The sequence below is a fragment of the Anopheles marshallii genome, chromosome 3 (assembly GCF_943734725.1).
Source record: "Anopheles marshallii chromosome 3, idAnoMarsDA_429_01, whole genome shotgun sequence".
Lineage (NCBI taxonomy): Eukaryota > Metazoa > Arthropoda > Insecta > Diptera > Culicidae > Anopheles > Anopheles marshallii.
In genome coordinates, this window is record NC_071327.1 from 4,056,833 (window position 1) to 4,069,170 (window position 12,338).

At 43.7% G+C, this 12,338-nt stretch overlaps 2 protein-coding genes across 3 annotated transcripts; one reads left to right on the top strand and one right to left on the bottom strand.

The window, feature by feature from the left end:
• Positions 1 to 1,953: 1,953 nt before the first annotated feature.
• On the bottom strand, positions 1,954 to 4,085 carry LOC128711835 (sodium/hydrogen exchanger 8). The gene is made up of 2 exons (XM_053806720.1): positions 2,199 to 4,085; positions 1,954 to 2,136 (listed from the first exon to the last, which is right to left on the bottom strand). The coding sequence occupies exons 1-2, from the start codon at positions 4,083 to 4,085 to the stop codon at positions 1,954 to 1,956; spliced, it is 2,070 nt and encodes a 689-aa protein (XP_053662695.1).
• A 2,266-nt stretch (positions 4,086 to 6,351) lies between these two features.
• On the top strand, positions 6,352 to 12,123 carry LOC128710977 (S-adenosylmethionine synthase). Of its 2 annotated transcripts, none has more exons than XM_053805843.1 (5): positions 6,352 to 6,463; positions 8,119 to 8,196; positions 8,271 to 8,393; positions 8,621 to 8,733; positions 11,338 to 12,123. In XM_053805843.1, the coding sequence occupies exons 1-5, from the start codon at positions 6,352 to 6,354 to the stop codon at positions 12,121 to 12,123; spliced, it is 1,212 nt and encodes a 403-aa protein (XP_053661818.1). The 2 variants fall into 2 exon arrangements, with proteins under 2 accessions (XP_053661818.1, XP_053661817.1); XM_053805842.1 differs by lacking the exon at positions 8,621 to 8,733 and adding an exon at positions 10,010 to 10,122.
• Positions 12,124 to 12,338: the final 215 nt, after the last annotated feature.

Genomic DNA, 12,338 nt, shown 5'->3' on the forward strand with positions numbered 1-12,338 from the left:
AAGAAATTGTCAAACTTTATCGATACTGTTCGGGAAGGAAAAGGGGAATTTGTTTCGCAGTCGATTGCTTTGCGATTTTGTAAATTTACAATTTTTGATCGCTGGTTGTTTTGCTGTAACGTCAAAATAGTTTTTCTGCGTGTTGGAGTGCGCGAGTGTGCGTACGTTGGTTTATATGGTAGAGTTGAAGTGGCGGTAGCACATGCTGCTTTGCTGATGGCCAGTTGGAAATCAGTCGATTTCAGTTCAATTTTACTCACTTTTTGTAAGAAAAAGTTATTGTCCTTAATTTGATATTAGATTTTCCCATTTTGTTAGTTTTGACCCATTTTAAAAGGTTAGGAAGCTAAAAACGAAAGCCTCGATTCAAAGATTTCTAGCATTTAAAATTTCGACGAAACTTTCATCGATTCGATCTGCAGTATCGGGTGTTGCTGGAGCTGTTGGTTGATTGTTGAGTTTGAATGCCTGTTGATAAATTTTACCACTATTTAATTATTAACTAATTTCAATTGTAGAAGGTATAGTTTAAAACCTGTCGCGTTTTGAGATTCGAGTCAAGATGAAACCCCAGAAATACCCAGAAGCAAAGTTTATTTTAAATAGGTTGGACTTTTTACTGTTTTGTTGCATTACTACACACTCGCTTCATTTTCATAACATGTACCCAGCGGGGGGTGCTAAACGCTCGATTACCCACAATCATACAAGGTACCGTGTCGTGTTGCTTCATGTAACCTGGCCCTCCTGAGCCTTATCTTATCTAGGAAGGCAAGGTAGCAATTATTGCCAACGATGCGCCTCTCCAATAGTTGAACCAGGGGATTCAAATGAAACGTCTTTGAGCTGCATGATGTAGTTGCTGTTATTGCAACCATTTGGTTTTGTTTATTTATAACGATAGCTTAGAGACAAACAATTCCATACAGAAACGTAGGGGAAAACATAAGCTAAACAACCCCAATATTTTCGTACTACTGCAAAAAGCGTGTAAGAAAAGAAAGAGCGCGAAAACCTAAACCTAGTGCTCCGATAGATTCTGGCAAGGTTAAACTCTGCTCACACTTATGACGCGTGTTCTGAGGACTATCGCTGTATCTCACGATAAGGAGAATGGGTATTTGTAAGCGTAACTGTAAGCGACCTTTTTGGTATCTTCTCAACATAACAATACCTGCTGTGCGTTAATTTTTATCCGTCAGATTACGCTATAAATGAGCTTTTTAATATATCTGTGTAATAGTGTGCTACAATAGTCATTGATTTTTGCCCTATCTATTTCTGAAACTACTAGATTCGTACTGTTGGTAAGATTCTTTACTGGGCGAATAGTTATGTTATAATAACGGCTACGTATATGGCTATGTTGAAAATGTCTATGAAAAAATCAAACTGCCGGCATTCGATGCCAGCCGTCACCCCGAAGAGAAATCACCCCGTTTCTGTGAAAATGATCCCATTGTTCGTTAAACATCCCCCTTTTGTCCCTGCGATTGACTAGCGAATTATCATCCAATTATAAATTTACACATACGTAATTTGTTTACAAGATTAAAAAAGATAGCTAAAAACGTTCCATTCTTGTTTGTAAACGTGCACCAACCAGCACGACACCTGTACTCCCCTTCGTCGTGTTCAATGTTTGTCACTAGCCAATGTAATGTAGTTGCACCATTTTTTTGTTACTTTGGACACGTTTTGTTTGTTCGTTCTCCAAGTGTTTTGGTACGGTTTACGTAAGTTATTATTCGTATAACAACATTTCACAGTACATCCACAGCGTCTTGATTACAGGAAATCCACCGTACGCAGGGGCGACGTATCGTACAGCCCGTCGTTCCCGGGAAGGCAATCAACTCCGGCATCCTTGCCGATAGGCGGTTCCGCAACCGACGATGTCGGCGACGTAGGAACCGGCAGGGAGCGTATTGTGTGCCCGGGCATATCAGTGGATCAAGATTTTCCACTGCGACTGCTCGGTCCTGGAAATACGATGTTTGTAGTGGATCGTTCCGATATTGCGTCCGCATCCGGATCGTCTTCATCTTCCTCGTCCGGATCGTCCGGGGATATTCTTATTGCCTGGTACCATTTGTTGGTCAAATCTGCCATTTGGCTTTTACAATCATGAAGTTCCTAGAATGTAAGAAAGTACTATGAGTCTTCATCATCCAACAACCCCAGTTTAGGCCTCTCACCTGATGCGTAAAACGGCGCGTAAAGAAAGGTGTAAAGAATTTTCGATCCCACCGTGTAAATCCTCCAATTCTGGACTGCGTAAAACTGACCTCTTCCTCCTCAGTTAGCTCGGACAGATGTTCCGAATCAATCGCTTGTCCCCATTCGCGCGTCTTACTCAACGAAAGTGCCTTTTCTTTCCGCTTTCGTCCGGCACGACCAGCTCGCGATGCTCGCTTTACCTTCTTTCCGCCCTGAAGATACTTCATCAGCGGCATCGTGGAACCGCCGAAGAACAGCGTTGTGAACAGCACGATAATGAGCGTGGTCGTGATAACGACGTGCCGGGATTCCTCCGTAGAGAACTGCATATGAAGCGAGAGCGCGTACGAAATTGCTCCACGCAGCCCCGAGAACCACATGATGAAAGCCATTCGGTTGGTAATTTTGTGCTCTCGGAACCGGTTCACCAGCCAGGCCAGCGGGAAGATGTTGCAAGCGCGCCCTATAAGACACAGCACGATTGCCCAGATCACGAACGATAGCTCGCAGCGATGCTTGAAGGAAAATATGGCCAGTCCTAGGTATGCGAACACACACGTTTCGGCGATGAAGGCAAGGGTTCGCATTGTCTGCTGCATCGTGATTTGCGTCACCGTGGACAGGTTGAAATGGGTGTAGTGTGACATCACAATACCGCAAAACAGAATTGCCATAATACCGGACAGATGAATACCTTCGGCCAGAACGTATGGCGCGTAGGTGAAGACCAGCATCAGGCCAAACTCCAGCGAAGGATGCTTGCGTAGATCGATGTGCTTCAGCAGAAGTGCACTCATCAGCGCAAACACAACGCCTATGCCAGCCGAGGCGAAGAACATCATGCAGAAGGTGTTGAGAGCGGAAAAGATGGACTCTCCAGTGCTGGCATTGGTACCGGAATCCGACACCATCGGCATTACGGTTGTGGTAAGCACGATGGAAATCGCATCGTTTAAGATCGACTCACCAAACACCAACATGTTCAATACAGGATCTACGTTGAGTGCGTGGAAGATCGCAACCGTTGCCACTGGATCGACTGCAGAAATCAGAGACCCAAAGGCGAACGATTCGACAAAGTTCAACCGGTAGGCAACTTCCGCCAGACCGAGTAGATAAACACCGGAACCAATCACCAGCGCCGAAATGGTCGTACCAATGATGGCAAACACCAGAATCGAACCGATATTTTGGAAAAAGTTACCCTTATGCAAATTATACCCCGATTCGAAGATGATCGGAGGCAACAGCACTAGAAAAAAGGCGGTCGGTGAAAACACTTCCTCACGCTCCCAGTTGGCGATATGCTTCACGGATGAAACGTTCAGGATTAAACCGATCAGTGCGCCCAAAAATACGACCACAATACTTTCTGGCAGATACTGGAAGCCCGTCTGCAGCATCATGTGAATCAGCAAAATCCCCAGCGCAATTACACACAGGACGAAAAATATCGACATCGAGCTGTAGTGTTCCTGCTCCACGGCACTCTTTTCGGGTGACATGGTCACGGACGCACTGCTGTTGGCGCCAGTTGTACTTGCCGCAGTTGCGGTCGCTGCCAGCGATGGTGCAGTGTTGACTGCAGTGCCATTTTTCGCAAACGTAGCCGGCGCCGGAACGGGTGAAGCCGTTGGTGGTACCGCACCGACTGTACTGCCGGTGACAACAGTCGAGGAGGATCCATTCGCGCGGGTTGCTGCTATCACGGCTGCGGTCGTCCCGGCCAATCCTTGCGATGGTGCCGCAGGTCGTTGAATGGCCACGTCAGACGCAACATTGTAGAACGAGGTGAACAGGAATGCACATATAACTAGAAAGTATATTCCTGCCGACTTCATCGTGTCCTTGAGCGATTGAGTCATAGCACTATTGCTTTACACGGTGGCCAATAAGACCCAACAGTTGGCCTACTAGGGGACTTTGGTTTCGATTTTCTCTGGCCTTACGTTTTCACACGCGTCGAACGTTCGCGAGTTAGATGGTCCATTGCATCGTTGTCGTCGTCGGTGACTAGATTTGTGTGTTGGGGGTTGAAATGTATTCCACCCAAAACACGGGCACGAAACACACGACCACGCGAATGGAAGAGAATGGCACGATTGCGAGAAGTGGGAGAATAATAAAAAAACGTCAAACGTCAAATGTACAAAAGATAAACATTGGTCGAATCACCCTGCGATGCTGCAGTTGGCTTCATGGGATAGGTGTTGTATTGAGTATCAGATCGACTTCAAAAGGCTTACGTTAATTAAATTAACCAATTTTTCTTCATTATAGAGCTCATCAATTTGTTCTTCTGGATCTTTTTAATGGGACTGGTCACTTCTTCATATGCCGCCTCTTGCAATCAAACTGGATACTGGAGAAACTTTCCAAAAGCAACATTCTACTTGTGCTGGAATGTGATCCTTTTTTGTCGCTACAAACGCAAGCGGATGATGTTATTCTACATCGGGGTGAAGAACATGCCTTAAAGGTTAACAATCTTATTAACATAAGTCCATAACTTTGCTTTGCTTTATTTTAGGTCCGATTGTTACTGTTTGTGGTTGATGCTTCCAGAATGACTCTAAACTTAAACCTGTCTTGAGGACCGATTTAGAATCTTCTCACACTTTTTTAGCCCTTGTGACCTTGTTCGACTGTAGGATAAGAATGACTTCGTTTGTATGGCGTTTTTTCAACAGAATGAAATTTGAAACTAATCCTTGACCTTATGCATTTCCTCTGTCGTATTTTTAGCACACCCGGAAACCGTTCTATACATGTATAAGAAACTGTTCCGAATCGCGATGTACGCATAGCTTCCATTTTTAAGTTCGTCTAGCACACGTAAGTTATTTTTTTTCTTTCTTAAGGATTTCAAACGCGACGCATTATCATATGAATGGTATTGCTCGTGGTCGCGTGTTTGCGCGAGCGTGCAATGGTTTGCGCGGCTTGCTTAGCCTAAAGCAACTTTCAAGAACGGCGGGCAAAGCTTCAATGCTTATCAATCATCGAACGATTTTCGAAAAGGTATTGTAGCATACAGCAGCATTCTTCCTCGACAGAAGCGGTGCATGTGTTGACGCTCCCGGGGTCAATCGTGTTTGTTGAAGTGATTTCAGACTGGGCAAAAAACAAACCGTCTGGAAGGGAAGTATTTTGCTAGTCAGAATAACAACATCCAGCTATCGGTACACCGGTGTGTTAGGATTGGTTGGGAGGGGATAGAAGCGAGAAAGGGAAGTTGGCAACCGTGGCGTGAATGGTTATTTTGAATCGTTCTCCCTGCTTAAGTCGGGAAATCCTTATCAGCTGTTTGACGCCGTCAACCGGTAATAATGACCGGGCAGATTCGGTGAGCAAAAATTCAAACAAGCTTTATAAAATATGCCAGCCCCTGCTACGGGGCATTTAGTTGAAGAAAGATCGTCCAACGTGTTGTTTCACGAGTGAGTGGTTAACGGTTCCAATCGCATCGCATCGTTTCGATCACAATTGGGTTGCCAAGTTGTAAACAAGTGTTTGTGTTTGATCCAGTACATACGGTTGGTTTACTGCCTGTGTGCCTTCTCCCAACAATTCTTGATTCTGCTAAGAATTAAAAGTAATTTAAAAGAGCTCTATTTTTATGATACCTTTTAATCAAAATTCGCCAACGCTTCCTACTCCCGGTGCGAAAACAAACGGCCACAAAGCATTTCGCTTTTCATCCACTGTCCTACCCCTCATGCATTTGACATTTGTGCAAGAACTTCGGCAAACTCGGTTCGGTCGAGCTGATGTTGCCTGTTCTCGTTCTCTTTTCCACAAACATCGGCGAAGCAAAGACGGGTTTTAGGCGGGCTGCTATTAGGCCGAATTCTGAAAAAAATTGCTTCCCTTTAATCTACTATTAATAACACCCAAATCGAGAGCAGCTTAGAATTGTGTTCTGCGGCACATAGTAATTGTCAACATTTACCCTTTAAAAACAGCATTAAATCCCGTGCGGTTGTGTGACACCTACAAAAAGCGGCTCCCAGTCCTGTGTGTAGAAAACTTGGACCAAGTGTTTTGCTGCTGAAAGTATTTCTCCGTGCAGAACAGTACAGTGAAGAATTTATATTTGCGATCAAAGCGACCGATAAAGAACCAAGCAAAATGCCACAGACAAATGGATTTGCTGCGAACTCCAACGGCCACAGCGGCTATGAGATGGAGGATGGCTGCTCCTTTCTATTCACATCGGAATCCGTCGGAGAGGGTCACCCCGGTAAGTTACAATACTCTTTTACTAACTTATATCAGAAAGTTTTATTGCAGTGTCAGAAAACATTAATCGTAATATCCGTGTCCTTATGTGCCGTGCGTTAGTCTCTATTGCCTTGAGTGCGAATGAACATCGATGAAGGCATGGCAGTAGTGTGTGGCTGAATATCAAATCTTCCCTGTCCGCAAGAGCATGCATGCCGTCGTGCCATAAGCAGAGTGTGCGCTGCGGTGATATTATTTTTAGGTTAGGATTGCGTGTGGAGGTTTCGACCCGTCGTGTCGAGTGGTCGTGTACGGCACAGCAGCACGAATGATGAACCTATATTATCCGTCTCTGTGGCCTCATTGAAGTTACGAAAGATGTTCTAGGCATGGGGTAGGGCACCCCAGACACATATCGCATCAAACATAGAACCGTTGTTACAGCACCAAAATAAGAGGAGCGAGAGCATTTCGACTGGTCTTTGGAGATGCAGTTTTGGTTAGTGCGCTTGTTATGCAATTGAATGTTGATTAGGGCGTATATGGAAATGATTTTTTGCAAAAATCTCACATGATACGTTAAAAGGAGTTAACTAGATTAGTTTCCATGGTCTCGTTTGCCATGAAATCGATCGTATCATCTCTGATTACAGAAAGGAACATTATACGCTGTGCTGTCATTGCTATGGTGGCGCGGGTTGAAAGCAAAATTCAGCTACGCTATTGATTTTTCATCATCACACGCTCGCAGGCTCCCTATTGCCGAGTGTTGTGCTGTTGCGACTGTACGCGATAGTGTGTACATGGGATTCACCCATTATTGCACCATTTCAGCCCATATTACAATACTGACCGCCATTACTGTGACGCAGTTTTGCCAATAATTGGTAGTGTTTCCGGGATTTGTTTTGTTCCGGCAAGCGAAAAACACGTGGATGTACGTTTTTTTATTACGCACTATCTCAACATGGGGCTTTGTCCAGAAAGCGAACCGGCACCGATACATTCATACACCCGTCGGTCCAGTCTTCCAAACAGGTGTAGAGTTTCGCGGGTGATGATGAATAATCATGCGAACCGCGTGTTCAGCACATATTTCGTCCGATGGCGGCATGGCTGCGGCTTTTATCACCTTTACCAACACATATGTGCACTGCAGCAGGGCTAAGATAGAACGAACACATGGTTACATAGTGAAGGCGTGTGTTGTAACACACATGGAACACATGTATGTGTGTGTGGCTAAGTGCGACGGTGTGTTTGTTTATGTTTTTTTCTGGGTTTCTTCCCAGTTTTGGCATCCTCTAGTGTTTTGTCTGCCGAGGGGATGATGTTTTGGTATTCTTTAATAATGGGTTTAAGTTTAATTAGTTTTTTTTTTGCATACTTTATGCTTTATGTTTCCTCCTGCAGGTCGCGTCAGAGACGGCAGGGTATCATTAAAACTGTTCTGATGTTTCGTCAGTACAGCTCAGATAATTTATGCTTTTAATTTTTCGCGGTAATTATGCTCAATTAAATTTTTGAACGATTTTCTGCTCGGTGAATGATTTTTTGGAATTAAGCTTTTTGCAATATCAAGATTAAGCTATACTTTAATCGAGTAAATAGTTCTCTTACAATTCATTTACCATTGATCACTCATGCATGTACTGTATTTCATTTCCATTTCAGATAAAATGTGTGACCAGATCAGTGATGCCATTCTGGATGCCCATCTCGAGCAGGATCCGAATGCCAAAGTTGCATGTGGCAAGTTATTCTATTTTTATGTCAATTTTTACGACTCGCGTTATTAACACACATGCCATCTTCTCTGCTTACAGAAACAATCTCCAAGACCGGCATGATTCTGTTGTGCGGAGAAATCACATCGAAGGCCGTCATCGATTACCAGCGTGTTGTTCGGGAAACAGTCAAGCACATCGGTTATGATGATTCTTCGAAAGGTAATTTGATGTTCGAAAAGGCGCGGTATATTTCTTTACCCATCACTCTGATCCTCAAACTTTCCGCAAGAGCAATCCTCAGCCATCCTTCTCCCGATATTAACCTGAAACATGCTGTTTGTCTTTAGTCCGTGTCTGTTGTCAAACGGTGTGAAGATACGTTCGGCAGGCATCTTTTAGGCTTCCTCTTTCTCATGATATTCCTTTACCATGCCATGTACGTGTAGGTTTCGATTATCGTACGCTGAATCTGTTGGTAGCGATCGAACAGCAGTCGGAGAACATTGCCCAAGGAGTACACGTCGATCGTGATGAAGACAGCGTGGGTGCAGGCGATCAGGTACGGGTGAAGTCTCGTAGGATCTATAAAAATGCGGCATATAAACAATTGTGTCTTGTCCGCCAAAAGTTGTCAAACCTGCATCTGTGTTATTGTCGTTTTTCGCTAGAATAGTTGGCGTAGTATTGCGATGTTCACCGGTACCACAGCCATCCGTTACTGCGTCAGGCATGTAGTTTTTTGCAGCTCATTTAACTTCATTTTCATATGAAATCATTGTGTATTCAAATCGGATTCGATCAGTTGTCAAAGAACCGATAATCTTGAAGAGTCTTCAGACATGAACTAAAGTCTAGAATATTAATACTGCATGAGTTGCTAAAATCGTCTAGGTTAAAGTTCTAGAAGTGTGTCTCACCATCAACCGCATGATTGATTAAACTTCTCACCGTCGCGAGCTGCAATGCGTCTTGAGTTCACAGGTCACACCATTAATAGTCGGTTTCGTCTGATTGTGTGGGTAACTTTTTTTATTCCGTCTAAGGGAGTTAATTCTGATTAATCATTTTAATCGTCTAACAAACGTCGCTGATAGCATCGGAAATCGACTGTGAATGAACGTCTGTCCGATTTAGTGGAAGTCTGGCACTGATGCTGTGCACGTGGTTGAGGACATCACACATTACGGTCAGACAAATCGGGCTCGGCGAATAATTCATGACCAAATCAGAATGAATTTGACGTCAATGACCGTACAGTTCTATCTGATAGTTAGGTTCATGGGTTATATTACTAAAGGGAGATATTTTTCTATGGGATTAGAAGGATCAGTTCTTCTGTTGTATTTATATGTATGCTAGGTACGGGTGCTAGCAGTGAGCTATGTTTTAGTTTTTCAGTTAGGTTGACAACACCTTTGTCCTTCCTTTATCATCCCTCAACCATACAGTCTCCCCTTTCCAGTTTCAATACACTCACGAATACAAACACCAGCACTACAGCCAAACAATACACACATCCACATCTGTCGACCAGTAAAGAAATGAATGAAAGTTAATAATATTTCACTATTTTATCTTTCTTTGCATGCATCGAAAATACGTTTACGACAAAAATTTACGCGTGTGTTACGAATTCTATTTACGCATGATGGTTGGGTTTATTCGATAATCGGGTCTCTCATTTCTACCTCAATGATTTTCTCATCCAAACTCGATTCGATCACTCGTTCTACATAAATACTGTCCTTGTAATGGAAAAATGGTTTTAATGTGCGCGGATCATATGTCATCGCCCTATATTGCGATGCGCAATCGATGAACTCGTCCATCTTTAGGATTCGATTACAAAACCTGCAACGTGCTGCTGGCGCTGGATCAGCAATCGCCAAACATTGCCGCCGGGGTGCATGTGAACAGGCCCGAGGAGGAGGTCGGCGCTGGTGACCAGGTTAGATCATGAAACGTTAGCCAGGGGGAAGCGTTTAATCGCTTCTCTCTTGATTACATTTCGGCGTGTGTACAGTTTTCTCACTACCAGCTACATCTTTTAGTATACTTTACTCTATCTACTGAAGTACTTTTGTATTTAATATTTGACATTATTTTATTATTTGCACGAACGTTTTACGTTTCACCTTCTATTGGGGTTTGTTGCACGCATTTCACTTTAATCGGGAGTCATTTAAAAAAAAAAAAGATCGACACAAAAAAAGGGAATCAAAATTGTGGAACCCTTGCAACAATTTGGAATTGGAATTTTGTTGCGTAATTTAAGTAGGAGAAACATTATTGCTGTAAACAATCTATTCTTTTCATCGATTCGTATCATGTAATGGCTTTATTTTGGTTTGTGGGGTTATATTTTATCACTAATAATATTAATTTCTATTTAATCTGTAGTGTTTAGAATTAAATGCATGTACATCAATGTAACATTTTATTTCTTTAAATTAATGCGTACTAATAATAGTCCAATTGCTTTAGCATGTGTGTATGAATGTAATGTTTCGATAGAGAGAAAGGGAACAACATGTGATGGGGCATATTAGTGGCAATCGTGATGACGACATCTAAAGCGATTGGAGGATGCTATCAAAATTTAGTATTGTTGGTCAAAAGACAAGCGTTGACGTGTATTTAAGATCAAGAAGAAGAACCGAATGTATTGGCCTTTTAACTTCTTCTCATGCGCGTTGTCAAAACACTGCTGCCCCATTCATGATGACCTTCTCTTTCGATCAGTTGATGTAATATTCTATCAGTAGCAACAAAAAAATGAATAAAAATAGGGGATTGGCTTTTAAACGCTGATAAGCCAAACCGTTTGCGCACAACTGGCTGAACTATTGACATGCTTCTAGTAGGTTCTGCAGACGGCTACAACATTGTTGTTTTTGGTATGTGTACGCCACTGCTCAAAACATGTACCCTAGTTGACTTGATCATGACGTCAGAGTCATTGAACTTTTGCTTTATTTTTAGCAATTAGGTACGTCTAATTCTCATACGCAGTGGTTTTTGTAATAAGAATCGAACAAATTCCGCAGCATGTCAATAGTTCTGCTTATAGACATGCTAGAACGCATGCATGATTGGGTCGCTTTATTATTTCTACATTTTTGCAGCACGAGACTGACACTTTCTAAATCTTCAATCGTTACAGGGTTTGATGTTCGGATACGCTACGGACGAGACTGAAGAATGTATGCCGCTGACCGTGGTGTTAGCCCATCGATTGAATGAAAAGATCGCGGAACTGCGGCGCAGTGGTGATTTCTGGTGGGCTCGTCCGGATTCGAAGACGCAAGTCACTGCGGAATACGTATTCGAATCTGGTGCATGCGTGCCGCAGCGTGTACACACTGTTGTTGTGTCTTTGCAACATTCGGATAAAATCACCCTTGAAGAGCTCCGGAATGAGATAATGGAGAAAGTGATCAAGGATGTGATCCCGGCCAAGTACTTCGACGCGAACACGATCGTACACATTAATCCGTGCGGATTGTTCATTATCGGTGGACCGCAGGGTGATGCGGGACTGACTGGGCGCAAGATCATTGTCGACACGTACGGAGGCTGGGGAGCGCACGGTGGTGGTGCCTTCTCCGGCAAAGATTTCACGAAGGTGGATCGTTCCGCTGCGTATGCTGCTCGTTGGGTAGCAAAATCGCTCGTCAAGGCGGGCATTTGTCGGCGCTGTCTGGTGCAGGTGGCATACGCCATCGGCCTGGCCGAGCCACTATCGATCACTGTGTTCCACTACGGCACATCCAAGTACAACCAGAAGGAACTGTTGAAGATCGTGTCGGATAATTTCGATCTACGTCCGGGCAAAATTGTGAAGGATCTGAAGTTACGCACCCCATTCTATCAGCGCACCAGCACATATGGTCACTTCGGACGCTCCGGTTTCCCATGGGAGGAGCCCAAAGTGCTGGTAATTGAATGATGTCATCCGGATCCGGTCAAGTTGCCGCCAGCCATCACCGATGAGAACGCTTACCGCCCGACAAGCGGTACGGTCACATCAACAGAGCCCGAGATGGTAGGTGATGAGGAGATGCGAGCCAGCGCTTCGAAGAAAGCAAAATTAGATTTAAAAGTGACCTCTACGTTGCCGTAAATGGCTCTTTATTATTGCTTTTGTTAAGCAACCTTTTTTAT